At 45.7% G+C, this 24,829-nt stretch overlaps 1 protein-coding gene and 1 long non-coding RNA gene across 3 annotated transcripts in view; both read left to right on the top strand.

Annotated features, from left to right (window-relative positions):
- The window catches only part of LOC135396552 (activating signal cointegrator 1 complex subunit 1-like), a 56,888-nt gene extending 32,931 nt beyond the window's left edge, over positions 1–23,957 (top strand). For both annotated transcript variants that reach the window (XM_064627594.1, XM_064627593.1), the window contains exon 8: positions 23,665–23,957. In XM_064627594.1, the coding sequence (XP_064483664.1) occupies positions 23,665–23,811 (147 nt within the window). In that variant the 3' untranslated portion in view covers positions 23,812–23,957. The remainder of the gene's footprint in view (positions 1–23,664) is intronic.
- LOC135396553 (uncharacterized) lies at positions 3,799–13,578 on the top strand. Its single transcript, XR_010423430.1, has 3 exons — positions 3,799–4,453; positions 4,564–4,625; positions 11,450–13,578. It is a non-coding gene; the product is annotated as an uncharacterized LOC135396553 (long non-coding RNA).
- Positions 23,958–24,829: the final 872 nt, after the last annotated feature.

Here is a 24,829-nt window from a genome sequence, read left to right as displayed (position 1 = left end):
TCTCGAATTCTGCTACAAGGAATAAAAAATTGCTTGCGCGTCTAGGCTGACAGGGTATATACAATGACAAAATCTTTATTAACTTGCATGACATACAAGTAAAGTGGCTACAAATGCAAAATAGAGTTCTAGCTAAGCATCGCATGGTACGTTGTGCTATTTTAAGAGTAGCGTAACACAGTTAATACAGTAATGGCAGAAAAACAATCTGGCATTTTTGTAAAATTCTTCAGTACCATACTAACGTTTGCACTCTTGTTTCCTAAGTGGGAACACTTAGTCATTTCACGAATGGCTGTGACAAACACGCTTGACAGGATATCACTGATGGGATCAGCACAGAAGTAGTAAAGATGGGATGGACGTGAGCTCAACCAGTGCTGGCACCGTGAGATGTGTGGTACATGTTTGTTTTCCTCTGAGTTAGATGGTGTGGGAAAGGGCATTATGAGCCGTGGGTACATCCATCTCAGTCACCAAAGCTGTGTTCCTCAGTCAAGATTCGTAGTTCCAGAAAATTGCACATAAAACTACAGATTCCACGATACATCCTAAATTCTGCGCATTTTTGCGGAATCGCGGAAAAATCAGAGCCTTGAAATGTCGTACAGTGCAAAAACACAAAACAAAAAAGAGCTACACAAGAACAAGTCCTGGGCAAATCCTGCCTTATAGGGGCCAACTTTTTTTGTCTCATTTGGCAGCTTCAAAATGTGTAATCTGTTTTGTTGGCCATGAGTGTGTTCCTGAGGTTGTAAACGTTAAATGAGCTTCCCGGGACATCGTCAATGAGCAGAGTGGCACCCAGTGATTCATGGATTGAAACTATCCTCTGGTAATTCAGTTTCCTAAGACGGCAAATGTGTGCTGCAGGTCAGGATGGTAGCCAGAAGAATATTTCAGGGGGGGTTCTATGGGGACTTTACATGGGGGAGGAGGATTTCCTCCTTGTTTCCTTCTTCCAAATGCACTACAAAAAGGGACGATTTGGGGGAGGGGGTTTGAACCCCCTAAACCATCCCCTAGCTACGCTCCAGCTGCAGGCCAAGCATCGAGTAAGAACAGATAGAAGTTTGAGGACCCTGCAAGCAGAAAGAGTTTGGAGTGTTTATGTTCCATTTATATGCAGTCATGTCCCCTTATCTGGAAATGTGCCAGGCACCATGCCCTATTGCATTTGGTGACACATGCATTGTCCCGGAGTAATGTCACCTCTCGTGGAAGCCTTCCGGTTGCTTCGTTACTCCTATTTGCCCTGTTCTCAATCGACACCAACTGCACAGACGGGGGTGTTGATGGTTTCCGAGCAGCAGAAGAGCCCCAGTTCATATTTACTGGGCACAAGAAGTCAATGTGCAGGCGCCAGCTTTTCATCACAAAGCATTTCGAACCTGCACACTTGGGCCAAAGAACTGCTAATCGTTGATGCAGGGAAGTGCACCCACCATTTACAGTAGACTCCCACTAAACGAAACTCGGTTAAACGGAAATTACGGATAAATGGAACAATAGGGTCCAACAATAGTTTCCTATACAGTCAAACTCCTTTATAATGAACTTCAGGAAACCACGGAAAATCATCGTTGTAAAGGTAACTTCGTTAAAACCGATTTTTCAAAGGAAAAATGCCTTAAAATGCTAGCAATCTTGTTTATTGGTAGAATTTCGTTGCTCTGATCAAAACGCACCTCAGACATTCAGCCTACAATAGACATGGAACCTTATGTCTGTTTTGACCTTTTTACCCCCCCTCGCAACAATAAACCGCGAAGCTGTGTGGCGAAAGCAGCGACCAGAACATGTGGAGGGAACATATCAGGACAGCTTCTGGCAACATTACAAGTCACCATTCTGCAAGTCGGCTTCACCTAACGCCTGTGTGCTTTAGGAGAAGCTCGCTTTACGAGCGAGCGCCTCGCACCTCGAAAGCACGTGCTGGGCCTTTTGAATCATCTCGCGAATTTCGGCAGCATAGGCCAAAAATGAAGACACAAAAGCGTTATGACCGGCCTTTCACTGACAGTATTGGAAAATGAACAGTCACTGTCTGTTTTCTTGCCTCAATTTTTATTTTGGTTTAATTCTTTTGATACGAATTTCGGATTATACAAATTTTTTCCGCGACTATCCTTACGTTTGCTGACCAAGAGCGAGGGAGGCTCCGCCTCCTGGATGCCAGTCAGTATGAGGATGCGGAGGGCAGGCACTTCCCAAGACTCTGCTCTCGCCTAAGAGATGATGCAGCGTCACCGTTGTTTCGCATGTCGGACCTCATACGCTCCGTACAGCCTGCCCACAAGAAGCAGGTCGCACAGTCGAGGTCCACGAATCCCGACTGTGCCCCACCCACGTGAACAAGTCATCTGGTTAGACAAACGCCAGGAGGATGAACACCTGTTCTCTCTCCCCACCTTTTATGACCCCCGCGGAACCATCATCTGTGGTGCCGAGCGCGCCGCGTCGGAATGGGAAACGCTCTCAAAAAGTTCGCAATTCGACATTCGCTTGCAAAACTTCGTTGTAAAGGTCGCGAATTTCGCCCTACCGAAAATGACTTCGTTATAAATGTCCGAAGTATACATTGACAGGGTGTCTGCCAACCTGGAAAACAGGGCACTTGAACTGTCAGGGAATTTTGATGTGACTGGAAAAGTCAGGGGATTGTCAGGGAATTTGGCCAAAAAGCAGCTGAAGTCAGGGAAAATCGCAGACAAGTGCTGTGACTATGCGCGGCGAATCGCGAGTGCCGACCTGTGGACGTTGCGGTGAATAGCAGTTCGCCAATACGATAAGCTCCGAGGTAGAAAAGTAGAGTAGCCTCACTAATATACTTAATAAATGGTCTGTTTTATGTATCAAAGTGTAGGAGCAGGCACCAAGTTCCCTTTTGTTTTTGTCAGGGAATTTGCTTGAAATTGGCAGTGAAAACCTGGAAAAGTCAGGGAATTTGAAGACTGCAATTTGGTAGACACCCTGATTGAATCCTCTGAGCGCCTGACCAGACTGCAAAAAACGTTCCTTATAACGGTCTTTTCGTTATAAAGGCGTTATAAGATCTTCAGTGTCGGCTGCTGTATTTTGTTTATGTATATGCAATGATAAAAATCTTCGGATAATTGAAACAACCCGTTTTATGTACTTCGGGTAAACGGAACAAAATGAAGGTATCGAGATGCCGGTGAACCTGGAAGACTACCATTCACGTCTCACAATCCGGGTGGAAGTCATAGCCAGTGCAATTCGATCCATTAGTCACTCATACAATGTTAGGCTTAGCTCGCATCCACATGTGTCTTTATGAAGTCTGTCAAGAAACAGCCACATAAAGCTGTTTCGCTGGAGTCATTGTTGCGGATAATCCAGGGACATGATCGCGAGAGCAAATCAAAAATAGAAACCATGAAATTTGATATGCCAGAGTCAATGCTGTCGTCATAGCAGGCCACGCATTGAATGAGGATGTGGACGATGCCACATGGTACTGGCAGGTAATATCGGAAACTTGGACGCAGGAAGTGGATGCGCAGTTTACCCGGCAGAACAGAAAGATAAACCTCATAGTAGACAATTGAGGTGTTTGAAAACATTAAATTTTTTCCAAGCCTCAGGCATGCATGCATATTTTGTAAGAAACTTTAAAAATCGTAAAATGCGAAGAGAACAGCCATTAACTCTTTTTTTTTTCTTGCTACCCACAGTAGTGGAAATTGATTATCTTGAAATAAAGTTGCATTTCATGAAATCTGTACTTTGCTTAAAGGGATAGTAGCATGCAGCAACTCGCTTTGGGAGATATCACCGTTCGGTTACCCGTAGCTTGAAATGTAAGCCTACAAATTATGCCGCAAAAAATCTGCATTGTTATCAAGAAAATTAATTTTCAGATAATCATATCCGCATTCTCAACACAAAAGTGAGCTGGCAACAACAGCTACCAGTTACGTTCTACAGAATCTCAGCTGATTGGTTGTTCGAGAGGCCCCGGATGGTGCCTGAGCAGACGACGTACGGCTAGTGTTCCCGCGTCTGCTTCTGTCCTGATTCCGAAGCTTCAAAGTGTTCCTAATTGCTGTACGCGGCATTTGTTGTCAAGGATGCTGGATGATAATGTCTGCAGTGTGCCTTACTGCAAGAATACCTCAATGAGGAATGACCATGATGTACGGATTTTTCGATGTACGGAGCGAAAGTGGTAACCTACGATTGCATGCTATCATTACTGATAGCCCCAACTTTGCACTTTGTTGTGTGCTATCAAGCGTGGGATAAAACTGAAAACAGCGTCTCGTGTGTGTTCGATGCACTTCTCAGACTCGTGTGCAGTACGACGTAGTGATATCTTCAAAGCAAGACTGAGCATGCCACCGACAAAGAAGAAAAGAAAAAAAAGTCGCTAAAAGTTGATGTCGTGCCGACCGTCTTTTTATGACTCCTGTGGAGAAGATATATGAAGGTAAGATTACCGTACGTTTGTGGCCGCTTACATTCACGAGATAAAGATGACGTAGCGTTGAAGTAATAGTAGTGCTGTAAACTTGTGTTATTGCTTTCTTTTGCTTTCAGAATGAAACCCATGCATATTCCAAGCACATCGATGGACATTCGCACTTGGGACACAATGACAGGTATAAGCATTAGACTTTCTGCAATACATGAGTTCGAGGTTTCGTGGACACCAATTGAATTGAAACTACCGGTAGTTATGATACTGACAGGAGCACTTTGACGCGGTCACTCGCACTTGCTGTTTTCGTTTCACGGCGCATGAAATCATTATTTTACGCCTCTTATTTTCGTTTTCTAGTGTAGATTTAGTAGCACTGGACCAAACTGTAAGCCAGTGTGGATTCCTCAGCACAATTGTGTCACATCAGTAGCGACATGAAAAACGCAAAGCAAGTGCACAGGACAACACAAACAGCAGTTCCTGACCTGCAATTTGCTTGTGATTTATGTAATATCAATTTCATTATGCCAGTGCTTTCTTTCACAGCGGCTCAGACTAGCTTCATTCGACGCCTCAATACAGACTGGCATGAGTCTCAATCCCTCCTATAATATCGGATCAGCTCAGTGCCCTGGTAATTTATGGAACAAAGGACACCTGTACTCTCTACACCTGTAGCCACACAGGACACCTGTACCAGACCAGGTTCTCCAAAAACTATCCCGTAGTTCAAAACTTGTGAAAGGGCCTGTTATCTTAACTGGTGACATTTTTTTTCTGTCAGTCCAGTAAAAACATAATGGGCCATTGTCTCTGTGATGGGGGCTGCCTGCCGTTCATGGAAAACCTTCAGCAGTTAGACGAGGATACAGGAGAGACTAGAAAGGCACAAATTCAAGCCTCTCTCCTGTGTCCTCGTCCTGCTGAAGTTACCAAGAATGGCTATGTACCAACTACCCCGCATGGCTACCTTGGCTGCCTGCCAGACACATTGACCCTCGTGAGTACTCTTGGCAGCATAAGCTTGTAATAACACCCATGATACTCTATAGGTCACATACGTAGCCCTGCAACTAAACAAGAATAGAGAAAGGGGCAGATTTTGAAAAGAAATTAGTGCACATTATTTCACAGAAGCTGTGTTATTGTAAGATGTAACAAAATGATCTCACTAGTAAACTTGAGGAACACTAGTGTGGGAAACACCGACATTTACAAAAAGAGCAGCATAACAGGCTCATTCTACACTGAAACTATACCATTTCTGCATGAATAGACATATTGGCATTAAAATTCATACTATGATCTCCACACATGAAGCAATGGCTAACAATATTTGACCACGAGTCATTGTGTTCATCTAATACTAAAGTAATGTAGAAGACATAACATTCAGGCTAGCCGATTATATATGATGGAAGAAAACCCAGAGACAGAGGAAGACGCAAAACCATTGTATTGTGTTGAGTCTTGTCTTGAGGGAGAGGAAAGATTAAAAAAAAATATATATATATATATAGGACAAATAGGTTAATATATCAGACGGCTACGAAGTTGAATAAAAGTGAAATAATAAGACGTGGACTACAGATTACAGGAACGTTAAAAAAACTAATTTGTTTAATGGGCAACTTAACACAGAGATTAAAAAAAGAATGGTCGACGTTTCGACGTTGAACGTGACTAGGGAGCAAAGATGCTCTTCGTGGCGTTGCAACATTTCCTGCCACAGAGAATGCTCTCTCACTTGAGGCCGAGGTGGCAGGTATACCAAGATATTTGCATGCTAGTTTCCCTAGAATGGGAAATTTGTGTTGGCCTACCTCATTCCACCACTTGCACGGGTCGCTGCCTCTAGTTACCGCACCTTCAGTACTGTATAAATGAAATTCGCTGGATGGATCAAACTTGTTGTGTCGTGTTTCAACCACCCTGTCGAAGGCTGACCACAAAGAGCATGCTGTTGCAGTGTCCGTGCGCTCGACCTCATGTTCCATATTTGTGGCAACATGTTGGCCCATTTCCTCCAAGACAACTGACTTGAGCCACTCCTCTCGAGCAGAGTCCTCATGGAACACCACCAATTTATATCTTGGGTCGCAAAACATGGCCACACACGCATCCTTGTCCATGTCGTAGTCTGGAAAGCGAGTTCTTAGGCTCTTCTCAACATTGGCAGCAAAAGCGCAGCCGTCGGCTTTCTTTTTAGTTCTGCAGGTTGTTCTCAGAGATTGTATGATGCAGTATAGGGTAGGGACCTGACAAGACAGTGTTGGGTACTTTTCACCTTCTGCCTCAGTTGTGGCCTGAGCAAGAGGTTTTAGAACCTGGACGTAGTCCGCAGCTAGTCGCCACTCAGCTCCAGTAAAGCAGTCCACTATGCACTCACTGTTAGCCATATCCACTGTCACAGGCTCCCTGAGTTCCAAAAGCCTACTCAGCATGTTGTATTCGCTGTTCCATCTGGTTTCAACGTCTTGGATTAGATGCAGTGGCGTATTCCCAGTTTTCTTCTGGTAGTTATCCAGACGCTCTTGAGCCTGCGGCCTATGTTTATAATGGCCCACGATGGCTCGCGTTTTGCGGAGGAGGGTTCCAAGCACCGGAGTTTGCTCTTTCGCTGTCTGAATAGCCAGTTGAAGCGAGTGAGCGAAGCATGGTCTCTCGATCCACGGTAGCTCCCGTGCAGCTGCCCTGAAGTTTCGAGCGTTATCTGTCACGGTCACGGTCACGATGTACACGGGGAATTCATCGACTGGTATATTCCAGCTCTGCACCAAGTTGTCGAGGACTTCTGCTATTTGCGCGGCGGTATGGCGTCCCGAGAACAGCGATGTGTCAAGGCTGTACCTCTTGACAGTGAAGTTTGCGTCGGTGAAATGACATGTGAGGCTTATATAACTATCGTTGGTCAGCGACGTCCACATGTCGGACGTAAATGACATTGACTCAGCTCCATCTCCAAGAGCAGCATCCAGTTCTGCTTGAACCTTACTCCTTGACTCGTGGTACAGCCTTGGAGTCAGTGTCCGCGAAAGCGTTGTTCGCGAAGGAGGCTCATAATGAGGCACTGCCTCAGCTAACAACTCTTGGAACCCGCGATCTTGGACGTTGCTGTACGGCTGGAAGTCCAAGGCGATCATGCGTGCGATTTCCACGTCCAGTGCGTCTTTCCTACACCGTGGTACTCGTTCCTTTCTCAGAAAAGTCAACTCTTCGCTGTTCAGTTTTCTTGGCTTCAGTCCGCTTCTGGAACTCTTTGTATAGCAACACATGCCACTTGAGATGGTTAACAAGACTGCTCGTAGTCCCCGTGGGTGTTTGGATGGGTGCAGAACATTTTTTACATGTAGCGGAAACGGCCGAACTTCGTTGAAAGTGTTCCCACACAGCGCTTCGGTTTGCTCTCTTGCGAGCTCCTTCGTCTCCATCTGCGTCCTCACTTGGGTTCTGCATGCTTGCGTCCATTGTCTTGCTACGATCGAATTGCCAAGCGCACTTTCGATCTTGTCACCGCATCGCATCACATGCGTCACGTGCTTTCAACTTCTCTTGGAGAGAAGGAAAGTTGCAGGGAAAGGGGAGCGCGCACATAGAGCACGTGGTTGCGGGTTGCGTTCCTTGCTTGTGTCTCCCGAAACAAGCAAAGCCAGGCCAAACGCAAGTGTGCCGCGCCAAAGTGGGCTGTCTTTCAAATCGTTGTGCATTTGTCAGTGGTCAGCGTGTTTATGCGTCTGTGTTGCGCGTGTGCTGTGCTCTGTCGTGTTTTGTTTCTGGCTATGGCACGCGCGTAGTGCCCGCCCCGATAGTGAAGGGTATTAGCGTCCCTAAAAGTAAGCCTTCACTGCGTTCACTCTGTACTCCACGCCATGAAATACTCTATAATTATTCCAAAACTATTCGCAAATTGTTCGAAAGTTTCGAGTACTAGGAAATTTTGGATGCAAATAGCAACCGAATAGCGCGAGCTGTTCGATTCGTATTCGAAAATCCGAGTACTCGCACAGCCCTACTGTTAAAATAACTCCCAAAAATGGAATCTTGCTCACGCCAAACATGCACTTTTGCCGGTTTAACGTCATTCCAACTTGACGAAGACAATTTAGAGTTTTTCGCAAACGCTCATCATGCTCTTCTGTCGCTATACCGTAGACCAAGGTGTCGTCCATCAAACTTTCCACGCCGTCAAGTCCTTTCAGAATGTCGGTCATCTTTCTTTCAAATACCTCCGGTGCTGAAGTGATGCCAAAAGGAGGCCGCTGGTAACAATAACGCCCAAAGGGTGTTATAAAAGTATTCAGTTCCTGGCTCTCCGGTGACAACAGTATTTGATGAAACCCTGAGTTTGCGTCCATTTTTGAAAAGAACTTTGCTTCACCGAGATTTCCCAGCACTTCTTCGACTGTAGGAAGAACATGACGTTCCCTCTGCACACTTTTGTTTAATTGCACGAAGTCGACGCATATACGGACTTGGTCGTTAGGCTTAAGCACTGGCACAATGGGCGCACACCACTGCGTAAGCTTCTCTACTTTGCGTATGACGGAGAGCGACTCAAAATGCGACTCTGCTACGTGACTTTGCTACTCTGAAGCTTCCAAAGCAGGCATTCCAAGCAATGGTACTTCGAGATTCTCAACAACAAATATAGTCTGTACCAAAAACTTTTCCTTCCACTGGACAACGGCGTCAAATTTTCCTATAACGTTCAACTTCGCATTGTTCGGACCCATGAGCTCCTCTGCACAACTTAGTTTCTTCGAAGGCCTGGAAACTCATGACTGACCACCGTCACATCTGCACTGGAGTCAACCTTTGCTTTGACGGAAAGTCCGTTCACCATAACTTCAATGAACCGCGCTCTGGACTGGCGACATCCTATAGCTCCGAGAAAGTTATAATTATCATCGTCATAATCAAGGGTGTCGACGTCTTTAATTTTGTTTGAGTTCCTTTTTGCGTTTTGTTTCGATGTGGATCTACATACACTCACGAAGTGTCCTTGCTTGTGCCACTTCAAACATGACTTCCTTAATGCAGGACATGCTTCTTGCATGGAAGTCACGGCCGCAAAATCCACATTTTTCCTGCGGTTTTCTTCTAGGCGTCTGCTTCCTAGCAAGCTGCAAAGTGTCTACATTTATTTCACTTGTTGCTCCTTTATTCGCTCCACTTTTAAGATCGTTTTGTTGCTTTTTTACGTCTTCCAACAAATGTGCCTTAGCAAATGCTTTTTCAAGTGTTAACTCGGCATCCATTTGGAGACCCTCAGACAATTGTGTCCAGAAGGCCGACGACGAATCTGTCGCGTATCATACGCTGCTTAGATGAACCAAACTCACAACGTTCCGCAAGAGAATGCAAGTTGGTCATGAACTGATCTAGCGTTTCATTCGGTAGCTGCTTGCAGAGATTAAATCTTGCTGTTTCGTAAACGACGTTCTTTGTATGCACGAAGTACAACTGGAACTTTCCTTTCACAGTGCCATAATTTTTCGCCTCTTGCTCGGTCAAGTTGAACGAACGGAAAATTTCTCTGGCTTTTCTGCCCATGCAATAGAGTAATGTCCTCACTTTCGTTTTGTCACCCTTTTCGATAATTCCAGAGGCATGCAACAAGTCTTCAAATTCATCACACCAATCTGGCCACTCGCTTACGTTTTTGAAGTTGAATTGCGGTGGTTGTTGTAGGCCTGTCATTGTGGGTCGTGGTTGAAGCGAAGTGCACTCTTCCCGTTCTTGGGTGCTGCCCTTTTCTTCTGGCTTGGTCATTAACGCTAGTAGGTTGGCGAAGATAGAGTAGTCCAAGCAAGGCACTAAAGTTGTGGAACTTCCAACCCCACTCCTGACACCATGTCTTGTCAGGGAAGGGGACACAGACGATAATGTGCGTGCCCGCGAGCTGGCGGGTTCCACCCTACGAAAGACCTTTATTTTCATCCCCTCTTGGCTTTTACATCATCAGGATAACATCAGAAGTACCACGTGATGTTTACGAATCATACCTAGATAAGAATGAGCACAGCTATCTAGCAGATAACACCACAGGTATCAGTTCAACAATAATTTCAATACTGACAACAAAAAAGAAACTGTACATTATATTGCACCACGTCAATAAATAATTTTAGAAAAAATCTTCCTGGGAACAGCATCACGAAGGATACTGCCCCGACGCCTGTTTTAGAGGTCGTGCATTCAAAGACACAGCCCAACCGGGTGCAGACCGAGGTATCAAAGGGCCCTTCTCGAATACATAAAGAACTGGCTCCCCTTTGCCTTCCTCCACTACGTATGTGGATTTAAAGGAAGACCAGGGCACAAATAATTAGTCTGCCAAAAGGGAAAGAACACAAGCGAGCTGATGTAACGTTAAGGTGGGAAGCATCACCTCGAGCTTGTGGTCTCTGCCATTAGGACAATTTGTTGCCGGAACGTTGTGGTAATCTTTTACTCAAACGTTACGGAAATGTGGCTAATGTCCTCTTGAAAATCTGTTGCAGCAACATTGTGACAGCACTAGAACCATGTTTCCCCAACACAAATGCAATATTGGGGTGACATTTCCGTCATGTTTTCAAAATATTGAGACACCGTTACAGCAATATTCTTCAATGAACACACAATATTGTAGCAATGTTTGGGTAATGTTTTCGCTACATTATGACAGTGTTCCAGCCATATTACTTTACCACAACACAGCATTTAGGCGACAGTTATGTAACATTCCTACAACATTGTAAAGCATCACATCTGTATTTGTTGAACACACCCCAGGTAGCACCGAATGGTATGGCAATGTTTCATCAATGTCATACTGCGACGTTGCCCAAACGTCGCTAACTTCATTTGCAACATTCATTTGTAACACTCGAGCAACGTGTACACAAACAACATTGCAGCACCGTATGTACACATTTTTCAATGCGTGACTTCACTTGAATAATTTGCCTTGCACATGACATGATGCAATGTACAAACAATGTTTTTGTTTTTGTGTAGGCTATACACAGGTGCTGGGGCTCATACGGTGGTGTCCTACATTCAAGATCACCAACGAAGCTCCGGATGTTGAAGTGCTCCCTGCTCGTGCATGTGGTAGCAAACTGATTTTTGCAGAAGCTGTGGAGCAACAGAGTGAAGTGGGATCAAACTAGAGACAAAAAAAAGAAGAGGAAATGTACTATCTAAGCATCTACAACCGATTGCATTTACCCTCCTTGCAGGGGTTCCATAAGTGAAGAGTTAATGCTGCTGACCCACCCGTGTGTGCCACTTTGAGACCCACCACCACAGCTATTCAAAACGGCCCTTTTCAGGCAACCCCACACTTCTACAAGGAGATAGCACTGCAAGAAGAACCTAAGTGCATTCAGTTAAGCTTTGTGCCCGTCTGTTCTTTCTTGGATACCTGCATTTTCACTACAACAATGAAAGAAGCTACATTAGTGACAGCCCACTTCAGTGCTGCAGTTGTAGAAATATCTATCTTGGCTTCGATTTCCCCTATTGGTCTCAGAAAGCAGAAATTTCCCAACAGCATCTATGGTGACCTAATATGTCTCTATCCCAGTAATTGGTACATCCTCAGACAACATATTACTCAATTAGGTATGCACACCCAAGGTAGGTATGCATCAAGGGAAGTAACAGGCAGCAAAGCACATCTGAGAAACTGAAATATGAATGTGCAAAATTTCATTTTTCCTGATTGTCAAGGTTTGCACAAAGACGGTTTTGAGTAGGATCTGTTAGGAGATATATATCTGTGAAATTAAGCTGGCATTTCTGTTTTGTTGTTTACACACCGACCATTGCAGCTGCACTGTTTTAATTTGTCCTCCATGGCTTCGACAAAATCATTCCTGCACAGTTTCACAAGGCTGAAGATTTTCAGAACTCCTTATTGTGTAGATGCTGCGCGCGTACAATACAGTAATCCCTCGTTACAACGAAGTCGCTTTATTCGAATTATCGCTTTATTCGAAGTTCCCCTGTGTCCCGTATAAAACGCATGCAGTTTTAACTGGATTATTCGAAGCATACTGTCGCCCGACTCCGCATTTTACGAAGCGCAAGCCGGCCCGTATGCCCGCAGCTCCCGCACGAACTTAGTCGCGGACTCGCGGAGCGGTGGAGACGCTGGGCAGCGTTCTCTGCAAGCGTTCTTTCCCTCGTAGAAAAGAGGCGAAAGTTTCATACCCTCTCTCCTTTTCTGCACGGAAAGGGTAGCACGCACGTTCCACTTCGCTCGATCGGCGTCTTGTTCTCCGCGCAGTTCCCACGTTTTCCAATGACTCCACCGAAGATCCTACGGAAGTGTATTACGCTCAAGCAATAAGTCGCGCTAATTAGAGAAGTTGAAAAAGCTACTATGCCTTTCGTGGTAGAAGCTAGGGGCAGCTAAGATCGCAAATTGCATTGCGCACGCTGGATTTTCCAGGGGTCGTATGCACGACGAACAAGAGCACGTCGCAGACAGAGGACTGCGACGATCTCTACAGGCGAGTGCATGACGAGTGCATGAGCTCGTCAGACAGGAGGCGGACGACGACTTCTCTTCTTTTGCACTTGAAGATGCGGATGTCCCCGTCGTCTGTCCTACCACGGACAAGGATATTGTGGACACTGTCATAGGACGCCGATGCGAAAGTGACGATAGCTCGGATGATGAGCCCCGGGAAGTTCCAACGACGGCTGAGACATGGGACATGCTCCGTTTGATCCACAATAAAATTGAGTGCGGCGGTGGTGACGACGGCCTCCTGCAGTGCGTGCACAGACTGGAGCAGGCCCTCCTGGCGCCCAACAAGGCCGCGCGTCAGACGCAGCTCACCTCTTTTTTGTAATGGTATAAATAATAAATGGTAATGGTATAAATAAAAGTGCTACCAAGCTGATAACTTCCCAACGTATGTGTGGTTTGGGATACCGTTGTTTGCGCGCAGTTCGGGCACCACTGCAGCATCCCGACGACTTCGTTGTAACGAGGGATTACTGTATTTACATAACATAACATAACACTTTATATAATGGTTGAAATACTAGCAGAAAATTTGGACTGTCGTGTAGATTACCCTTAATTCAAGGGAATACGTACCACTTGGAATAAATTTGAACGAGACGTGTCAGATCTCTACAGCTTTAAATTTGTTTTCTGTCCAACTTCATTATCTTGATTGTCAAAATATTATATTGTCTGCCATGCAACAATAGCTATTTGTGGTTTGAACCAGACTCTTTTCCCTGTCAGGAACTGAACGCAGCTTGTCAACCTCGACTATCAAGTTTGAATCTCATTAACTTGCATGTGGCAGCACAGCACGGGAACTTTTTATTATAATTGGATGTTTACGTCGCGAGACAACTGAGATCATGAACGACGCCACAGCGGTCGGTCTGTGGATTGCTATTGCCCACCTGAGGGTTCTTTAACGTGCGATGAAAGCTCACCACAGGGCACCGCGTATTTAACGTTCCTCGCGGAAGACGGCGTGTCTAAGCAACTTGTACCCTGCCACCAAATTGCTGGGGTCCTCGGCTGGGTTCCAACCCGTGATCTCGGGATCAGAAGGCGAACACGCTACTGACTGAGCCACCGAGGCCGGTCAGCACGGGAACTATCGAGGTTGTGAAATTCTAAGGGGACTGGACTCCTGCCTCATGTTCATTGCCATTCACGTCGACATCAGACTCTGTGGGGAAGTGCTGCAAATGATTACGGCACTGCAAGTTAAGAACCTGCCTAAACCTGTGCAGTTCATTGGTTTAGTTTTATGTCTCTGTATCACCCTTTCTCGTTGATACATGCTTCATTTTTACGGCAGCAATGAAAGTAGTTGCATCAGTGATATTACACTTGATCCAGCCCAATATCGTAACTCTAGAAAAATATCTTGCATCCTAGGTGATGCTTTGTGATTTCAGAATGCATAAATTTGCCAACAGCTCAAATGTAGTGCCAACAGAGATTCGAGAGGTTACGTTCAACTTAGCTAAATATCAAACAACCAATAACTCCGGAAAAAGGTGCTTACGCTAAAATTCGATATCTAACTTCCTCCGGATTTCATTTTTTCTTTTCCTCCTGATTTCTTACTTGTTTGTGTTGTCTATGTTTGTGGCCTGCCTCGACTAATTCCCATTATTTACGTCGTGCGCATTTGCTAACTATGCCCTTCAAAACATGGGAAATGTGCGAAGTACATTTCGATCGGGGCACGTTCGCAGACTTAGCTAGGTGACTGCAAAGCCAATTTACAGCGGGGCAGGAGTCAGTAACGCACATTGTGTAATGTCCTGTTAAATATGACTACTGCTGAACAAGAAAGCACACATACCTGTTTGCATGAATGAACGATGTCACCATCCGTCAAATGTGGGCACACTCCGTGAGCGAAGTGACCAGTTTACAAAGGGTTAGCTTACAAATTGTTAAAACTGTGTGATAGTCCTGTTGGTGTCGAGTTATCACTGGAAGCGCTAAGATGAATACACAGAGACAACCACAAAAGATTATCCAAGTGGCGCACTGGCGTTTTGCCGCTGGTCGGTGTGTGTTCATGTCGGCGTACGCGTTTAACTCTGCGATTCCAGTTACGAAGTATTATACCAGCGTCAGCAAATGATGCATTGATCTTCCAAAATAATTTATACAGCAGAGATTCCACAATTCTGCGTGGCAAAACATCGACACAGCGGGAACCTCAATGCAAAGCGGAAGCGGTCGTCTTCCGTGTCCGGCGATTGGTTCCTCTGCAGAGATTCTGTGTGACGTTTTGACAGTTTTTTGGGTGAGGGACTTCCGTTTCACCGTCGTCTGCTCTAGCTGCACGTTTGTTCAAATTGCGTGCGAAGTATGACGTTGTCTGAAGTGAAATTTTCGCCGGCGTGAATATTGTCGGCCGTGTCAGCGCCTCCTTTATTACTGTATGCCTGTCAGAAAGGAGTGATAACAATAGGAGAGGCTGGCCTTGCCAGTTCCCCAGCTCCGCCGCAAAAGTGAGTGGTGGCGCTGTTGAAGTAGGGTGGCTGCCGAGGTTGCGGACGCGAGCTAATGACGGGTAAACGGCAATAGCTTAGGTTTCGTGTGAAGATCACTTGTTTTGGAACGAACTGATGCTGCATGTTCTGCAGTCAGCTATTGAGTGTTCAGCTTCACATCACCGACAGTATAACAGGAACGTACCAATGTGCAAGCATGTATGGAATGAATGTTCACGTGCGGTTACAAAGGATGCACGCCCGTGTAACAAAGGGACCAAGACTATCCAGCATTATGAGCACACCTTCTACGCCAGAATACAAGACACAATGAAAACATAACGTTTATTATTCACATCAACTACAGTTTTACAACTTTGCGAGAGAGTGGCTTTTGGCAGAATGCTTTGTACACATCGTTCTTGTTGGTGACAGTGAAGGCATAGTTGCTCAGAAGTGGCCTGAAGAAATATCTGCAAATCAAGGTGCACAGTTCTTCCCTAAGCTCACAGTCATGGCTAGGACATTGCAACAGCGGGGAACAAGATAGAGCAGGCACAGCATATTTGAGCAGTGTACCCAGTGGGCGAGGCAGGTTTGGCTTGCTCTTCAACGCAGCATCAGCAAATTTGTTCAGAATGTCCACGGCACGGAGAAGGTCTTGTGAAGCGTTCTAATGTTCAGTCAGCTTCCTGTTCCATCTTGATCTTTCAGGTGCAGTGATGTCCCTCTTCTTGAGGTTGTCCACTTGGGTTGCTTGGTCCTGTCGTAGTGTTTGCTGTGGTGCTTTGCTCATATCCGCTGTTACTGCTGGTGTCAGCCTTTCTTCAGGCCGAACCGTACAGTGTCAGTGTCCGTGCTGAGAGTCTGGTCGACTTTAAATTCTTCCTCTGGCAACGCAACATTCTGGGCAAGCTTAATTCTTTTTGCTGAATCGATGATGCCGCATGTGTCATTGGCCAACTTTCGTTTCCTGATAGAGCTATCACCGCGGTTCGAAATTTGTCGTGGCTGAAGATGCGATGGATAGTCCGGGAACACCGGAGGTAGTGCTCCCTTTTTGAGCCTCCGTCTCTAACCTTCCACAAAATCTGCATTTGTGAAATGCTGACTGCACACTTTACTGTAGATGGACGTCGCGTTCGGCACCCAGCGTTTGATGCGCTTCAGCCACTGCTCCCGTGTGTCAATATCCGCGGGAATCTCGTGGAAAGACACCCCGGGCGGCTTCTTCTTGGAGTCCGATCGACAGAGTGGAATGCAACAATATGCCATTACCTAAAAGGAGAAGGAATAAAGCTCTTTTAAACGGGTGCTCGAAGGACTAAGCGTGCATTCATTCTCGTAGCTAAACACCACGCTTATATACATTTCGCTAATGCACTAAAAGCGACGAATAAAGTCTTCCCTCATGCTTTTCATTAAGAAAGGACCAGCTTCACACGTGTGCAAAAAGAAGAAGGCAAGAAGCAAGGCGTGAAACACGCTAGAACCACTGCCACTGTGAACTTTGGCTTGCTCTCTCATATATTCTACCCTACTTACACAGCACTCCTGGCGGGAGAAATGTTGCGTGGGCAGCTTAGCGGGGGACGGCGCCGGGAGGCTGGTTTGACAGGCATAGAGTAATAAAGGAGGCGCTGGCCGTGTGATACACCCACACCAGAGTTTCGGTTTGCATGCTGCTGCATGCGACGGTCCCTTTAAAGGAGCACAGAGGGCCATCCAAAAAAATTTTAGATTGAGACGTCTGATGAAAGTGTGTGTGTCAATTTACCGAAGGTTTTAATGTGTGCAATTTGTTTCCCAGAAAAAAAAAAACTCAATAAAACATAGCTCCCTTCACCCTTAACTCTCCACTCCGGGTATAACGAGGAGGAGACGGATGATGCCACATCACCGATGACGTTGCAGGGTCTACGTGTTCTGGTTCGCTGGTCAGTGGGGGTCAGCGCCCTGTCCCTTTGCCACTGTAAACCATTTTTGCCACTTCCCCCGGAGAATTGGGGACAGAAGGAGCAGCTGAATCATGACCGAGCCAGGAGCAATGCTTTTTCAAAGCCCCGAACAGCCGAGTAGTGGACGACAGCTGACTAGCAGACAACGTTTCTCTGAACCAATCAGCGAGCATGGACTCTGTAGCATCAGCACAAGGTCGCAGGCAGATCACAGGCTGGTACTACTCTCCACCATCGTTGTGCACTGTCGCTGTTTGTGGCGTACTTTAAATTCAATTTCTGCAATAATTATGACTCTATGGTGTGAATTACTTCTCATGGTGCATCTTACTGGCCTACTTAACAGTTTTATAGGAAGAAAACAGGGTGTTAAAAATTACTTTTGTGTTACTTTAAATGAAACTTCTGATAAATGGAACAATATTTCCATTCCCTTGGAGTTCCGTTTAAGAGCAGTCCACTGTGCAATGTTCTGCGGGAGAAGTGGCTTTCTAGCGACCCTTTTGTGATCACAGGTGAATATCTGCCCTTAGACCACGAAAAAGTGTTTTGTACTTGGTTTGGCAGTGTGAGACCTGGCGTGCTATTGTCAATGGCGACATGCTCATAAAAAATGCCAAGGCTAATGTCTCTTATCTGCTATTCAGGTGATAAAAAGTGGCAACAGAGGCATCCGTATAAGCAGGACGTGGCTGCAAATATGTATGTGTAATGCCAGTAATATATACAGCTGTGGTGCTCAGTTCTGAATGTACAGTGCAATCCCATTAATTCGAACTCATAGGGGACTGTGGATTTCTTAGAATAAAGTGGAGTACGAACTAAGGGGAGCTGCCCTGAATGAAGGCGTGAAGCGCGGCACTGCATACGAGCTGCATGGGTAACATGACAATATTCAGTTAATGCGGAGAGTTGGGTGGGTTGGTACATTCTCAAAACGATAGAGCGCAACAACGAGGACAAGAAGGATCAGACAAACACAGGCTCTGACTAACAACTGAAGTTTAATCTGCAACCGCAGGCAAATGAAAGGAGAAGGGAAACGAGGCTACACAGGTCACACGTTTTGATCAAGCGTTCAGATAGGCAACCTCCCGTTCTTGAAGGTCAGTGGATCAATGGGCAGCTTTCTTGTCTGTTGCAGATCGTGAATGCCTCATATATCTCTCTCGTTCATTGATCCCTGTATCTAGCATAGCAATCACCCGCGGTGCTCCCTAACTGTGGCGCGCAGCCACAGACTGCACAGTGGAGCGCGAGATTGCTTCCCGGCCCTGATTTCAGGGAGTTAGCATGTTCACGAAGCCTGTCATTTATGCACCTCCCCGTCTGCCCTACATACGACTTGCCACAAGTCAACGGAATGTCATAAACGACCCCACTGCGGCAGTTCACAAACGGTCTCCTGTGACTGACCCCGCATGAAGGTGCTGCCTGCTCTTCTCTGTTCACCCGTGCGCACAGCCCCCCAAACAGAACCAAAACAACCCACAGCTGGCGCCTGGGGCACAGGTGCTCTCGTCCTCTTGGGAAGGCCCACAAGTACCTTCCCCCAATGAACTCTGATGTCTGAGCGACTAGCATATTCTCTATATTTGAGGGGTGCCTCCCAGACTTCACACTTTCGAAGGAGCTACGGTGTGAGAATAAGCTCAGATTTCTCAATCTGCAACTTACTTTTGACCATCACCACGTCTGTTGGAAGTATTCACCGCGGTCCAAAAAGGACCTTCTGCCGTTCTCTTCAGCGCTCTCGAAGCTGGTCAAGCGTGGAGTATCAACTGTGGCCATGACGAACGCGCTCAGAAGGATCCTACGCTCCTCAAATTCGTGCTAGCCTGATGTCCCAGGTTGACAGACTTGAAATGTCTGGCTATCCTCCACTCTTGCTAAGTGACCTCGCTGAGAATCTCCTGCGGAAGGTTAGGAGGGGCACTCCAGGGGAGCGAGAGGACCAGGAGCGTGGTAGGACAATGGTGATTCCATATGTGCACGGAGTGTCTCACAGAATCAAGAAGGCTGTAGAGCGCGTTGGTGTCAGAGTGGTATTCTCTGCGCTAGGCGAACTCTGGGGGAGTGGGGGCTGTGCGCGCAGGTGAACAGAGAAGAGCAGGCAGTACCTTCATGCAGGGTCAGTCACAGGAAATCGTTTGTGAGCTGCCACAGTGAGGTATTTATGCATTGCGTTGACTTGTGGCAAGTTGTATGGAGGGCAGACGGGGAGGTGCATAAATGACAGGCTTCGTGAACATGCTAATTCCCTGAAATCAGGGACGGGAAGCAATCTCGCGCTCCACTGTGCAGCCTGTGGCTGCGCGCCACAGTTAGGGAGCACACGGGTGATTGCTAGATCCAGGGATAAACGAACCAGGGAGATATATGAGGCATTCACGATCTGCAACAGACAAGAAAGCTGTCCATTGATCCATTGATATTCAAGAACGGGAGGTTGCCTATCTGAACGCTTGATCGAAACGTGTGACCTGTGTAGCCTCGTTTCCCTTCTTCCTTCTACTTTAAACTTCAGTTGTTAGTCAGTGCCTGTGTTTGTGTGATCCTTCTTGTCCTCGTTGTTGTGCTGTATCGTTTTGAGTGACAGTATTCCTTCCACAGGTGCTGTCAGCGAACAAATCAAGCTGTTCTTATTTCGCTTATGCCCAAAGCCATTATTTTACTTATTAACTTTCACTTATTTATTTTTTGCATTTTGACTTACTAAATCGCACACATGTCTTCATATTTGCAGACATGAAGGGAAAATATCAGCTCAAACATGCTGGACTTAGGAGAGTGGGTAGAGTTGCTGAACTTGCGGATCAATTTCCTCATTATACCAAAACTATGCCCCCACCGAGGAAGCTTGATGAGCAAAGCATTGCAAGCGAGCTTTAAGACAGAGCACTGACCCTGGGATAGCGCCAACACGTCTGAATGTTTCGTTGGCTTGACCGAGCTAGACGAGCAGGCAGGAGGCCAAGCAGAAGGGAAAGCTTGTTCGCAATTTAGCCCCATCTTTTTTCTATTCGGGGGTTCGCCGCAGCCAAAAGAGGGACAAAATGCCATCCCACAAGTAGGCTGGTGGGACAGCAGGACTACGGCCGTAAAAGTGTGACCATCACGTGATGCCAGAAATATATGAGACTCATTAATTCCAAAATATTTATGTACAGGCAAGCATCAAAACATCTCAGGGTAGAAAATAATCTGTTTTACATGTTTGCATTTATTTCTTCAGCCACGACTCAATTAACATCGTTTACAATATGTTGAGCCCAAACCGAATTCGAGAATATATTGGCTATTGTCCATGCATTTTTGTTTGCTGTGTCGTCATCAGGAATGGGAACAGTCCGGGACTTGAGTTTGGCAGTCCTGGAGGCGTCCTTCATGACATTTTTGAGGATGATTTTCAGGACATTCAAGGAGGTTGTTAATGCAGTACACTACACCCCTTTCCCTGCTCCCAGTCAGAAAATTATGTCCTGTGGATAACAATCGCATATACCATATTTGCTCGAATGCAAGACGCCGCCGATTGCAGGAGGACCCCCCTGAAAATGACCGCAAAAATAGGAAGAAAAAAAAGACAAATTTCCAGTTAAAATACTTTATTAAGAACACTCAACTTTCATCTATGTCGGAATCACTGCTGTTCCCCTTGTCTGAGTCATCCCACAGCAAGTCGTCTTCAGTCCCGTCCACCGCGTTCGAGATCTGCATTTCTTGAACGCGCACTATGATGTTCTCGGGGATTGCCCTCCATGCGTCCAAAATCCATGTGACTACTTGGCTCGGAGAGGCACGCTTCAGACGTCCGGTTAGGGTTAGCTCCTTCTCGTTAGCTTGCCGTCCACTCTTCGTCCCACCGAAGGTTTTCCTCATGCTGGAAGAGTCGAAGATTTCTTTCCGTTGTCCAAGCCATCTTCGTACGTTTGCCTCGGAAACTCCGAAACGCTGACCAACTTCAACGTTGTTTTTCGTGGTTTCAGCTTCTTCGATCACTTTCCGCTTGAACACGGCAGAGTAGGAAACACGCTTTGGGGGCCATCACGAAACGCATGTGCAAACGAGAGACGCAACTAGCATCAAAAGACACGACTCGCGGGCAGGGTTGCCGGATGCCAAACTCGTCTTCCGCCTAAACAGATTCAGAAAATAGCCCAAACATAGCCAACACATAAAAGAAAAAATAGCCAAAAACGTTTTCATTACTCTGTTTACAAGACTGGGAGAATATGAAACTTGCACATGGGTTATGAGAAGCGCACAGGCATAAACTCTTGGTTTGTGGATACATTAGTTCGCTTGTAAACTTGTTCAGGAAGGCGTCGGATGGCACAAAGTATTTATTTGATTTCGTTTATTCCATGTTAGCGCCGTGAAGCAACTGTGGCTGTGAGTGGCGACTAAGTCTTTACAGAAACGTCTATTTGTCCAGAGAGCGTATTTCACGTCAAGAATCTTCTCAAGCCTCATCTCATGGTCTTATAAAATAAAGTTGTTGCTGTTATTCTTATAAACCTCTACCCGAGAAACGTCATCATGACGTTGGTAGACACACCAGAACCGAAACAGCTCGGAAGGGGAGAGCTGGGTTCCACGAATGGGCAATTGTTCCCTGCCTCCTATTGAAAGAAAAGTAGGACCGAAGGTCGTGTCCTTTTCAGAGACCATCGTAATCCCCTCCAGACCGTGGCTTTCGGGCGCGACCTTGTTCGCCACTAGCTTTGAACATAGATCAACTCTACCAAACTTGTGGCGCTGTAGGACAATATGACGTCACTTGTTTACGAACAGGTAGAGGTCCCACCATTTCCCTTCCCCATCACGTCGAATCAGCCGCTACTATGCGGCGCCACCATCCTTATCTTGTCGGTTAGCGGCCAGCAGGAACTGCTTTCTCTAAACAGGTTCCCTAGGAAATCCGTACTCCCAAAATAGCCCTTCGAACTTGGGCTACCCCACGAGCCTATTATCCCTTCACAAAGGCAAGAGTCAAGGGCGTTGGCAGACGGAAGGAACGTTTTACGGAAGGTTTTCGAGATCCTTCAGAGAATACTTCACACTAAGGCAGTATAACAGCATATGCCTCATGTAATTTTATCAGCTTCTAAAAGAAAAAGTAAATTTCATCACGATTTGCTATCGCTTGTTTTCTCTTTCTTTCCTTTGTTTTTCTTCTTGCTATAAAAAAGGATTTGTCCGACATACTCCTTTCAATATCAGAAAGCGTGACGGTAACTTTTGAAAAAAAGGAAAAGAAATAAGAGAGAGACAAATGCGTAATACGGCGAAGCTAGAAAAAAAATTGACCTGTCCTCTTCATACTTTTTCGATTTTTTATTACGTGTTAGTGCCCCGAAGCAACTGGGGCTATGAGCAGCGTTTCCTTTCTCGCTGTTGTTTCAGATAGCTGTTGTTTTGCTTGTTACCTTGCTTGCTTCAGCATCGAGATAATAGAGAGTCTTCCTCGTGTGGCTGCTTGATATAATTTGAAGGCGAACGACAGTTTTTACACGCACTTTCCCTACACGCGCCTTACTCGCGCTTTCTATTTGTGACAAAAAGAAGAGAACATGTTGATTCGGCAAGTTTAGAAGTTTAGCTATTGAAACCAAATTTCCTTGTTATATTCCCAACACACGAATGTCGTTGTCTATATATTTTCCGTGACGCGCCTTTTCTATTTCTTTTATCAGTTTGACATTGTTAGCGAAGCACTCTGTGTGGGTAGTGCACAACGCGTAAAACAGCGGACTGCATATTTATGCACTGGCTCTTTCGCGGACTTGATGGCTGTACGTAATTGTCGACATTTATTTGGCTGTCCCACCACATTAATTCGATTACGGACAGAAGTGAGGGACTGCTGGGAGTATTAACTCACCATCAACATGACGTCTGTGTTTCTTGCTGCTTTTGGTTTGAGACATTCACTAGGTCCATAGAAAGTGAACTTTTGCAGTGCTACATGATCGTGTGTTTCTCTCTCTCTCTCACAATAAATGCTCCCTGTAACATCTTGTCAGAGACCTGATTTGGACAATTCATGAAACCACCGAGACAGGACAATCCTGCATGTGTAAGGTCACGGGGCTATCGGTGGTTTTGTGGGATAATTTTCAGAACGATAACCTACTAAGGTTACAATTATTTTTGCTGAACATCGTAATAAGAAAAGGACTTTTGTACTAACTAGGACATTGGGGGCCAAAAGTTGTAGTGTAACGTAGGAAGTCATCTGTAGCTCATGTTTATGATGTTATTCTGTTTCAGCGATACAGAGACCACAACTTCGGCAAGGTAACAATACCCTACGTGAGCATCCTGTTGCCCAGAACCTGCGACACTAAGGGCTTCTATGTGAACGTTGGCCAACTTAGTTTGCCCAGCGGGAATCAGCAATGGCAGCCACACAGCTAAACAAAAAGAAAGCAATCTTTCTGTTCTACAAATTGCCATACTGCTTACAGAGGATGGAAGTTGTTCCATGTTGACATGTTCTTCCAAATGACCGTTCTTAATGGCGCACTGGTCGCTCAGAAATTAAATAAGTGGCTTATTTTCAATATGCTTGCATTATGCAATTCAAAATGGCTCTTCAGAATTCATCAATACACAGGCCACCCACTTATTGTGCTACCATTCTTTTTTTGCCTACCAAGGTGAAACTTCAAGAACATTGCTGTGCAATGTACACTTTCCTATAGGTGGACTGGCAGCCCACTGAAACACCTCATCCCATCGTCATGCATGTAGTTGTTGTTGCTGCTGCTGTTCCACTGAAGTATGTGTTGTGCCACACAGTCAACATAGGTTTGTTGTCCCTTGCATGGATGGACAATGGAAACTTTTTTTCTAGATGAAGCGCCTGTAAACTCCATCTTTCTTGAACCTACAGACGAAATGGAAGTTTCTTCCACCATTAGATTTATGAAAAACACTTGCGCCCTAGATGCCTTCGGATTGGACACAAAGAGCATTAAATACGTTTGCCACATTATCCCCAGTTCTTGCGCATCCTTCCACACTTCTCCAAAATCCTAGAAAAAGTCGTTCATAACAGTTTAGTCGATTATTTTGAAAGACATAGCATAGTGTCATGAAGACAGCACGGATTTAGACAGAAAAAGTCGACGGAGCTAGCGCCTCTACACCAGAAAGAATTTATCCTAGACAGTTTCGAAGCCAGACAAACCTCCTTAGGTGTGTACATTGAGTTTTCAAAAGCATTTGACACCATAAATTATTCTCTGCTCCTAGCCAAGCTGGACCATTACAGGGTTTGAGGACAGAGCCTTTCGTTCTCTCGATCCTATTTATCTGGACGATATCAGTATGTTTCTTTTAACCATGAAAGTAACTGTAGTACTCTTCCGATCATGGCGGGCGTACCCCAAGGCAGTATATTAGGTCATCTATTATTTTTGCTATGTACAAA

Source organism: Ornithodoros turicata, chromosome 6, assembly GCF_037126465.1.
Source record: "Ornithodoros turicata isolate Travis chromosome 6, ASM3712646v1, whole genome shotgun sequence".
Classification (NCBI taxonomy): Eukaryota; Metazoa; Arthropoda; class Arachnida; order Ixodida; family Argasidae; genus Ornithodoros; species Ornithodoros turicata.
Note: the sequence above shows the minus strand (reverse complement) of the source record. Positions and strands in the feature narration are given on the sequence as shown.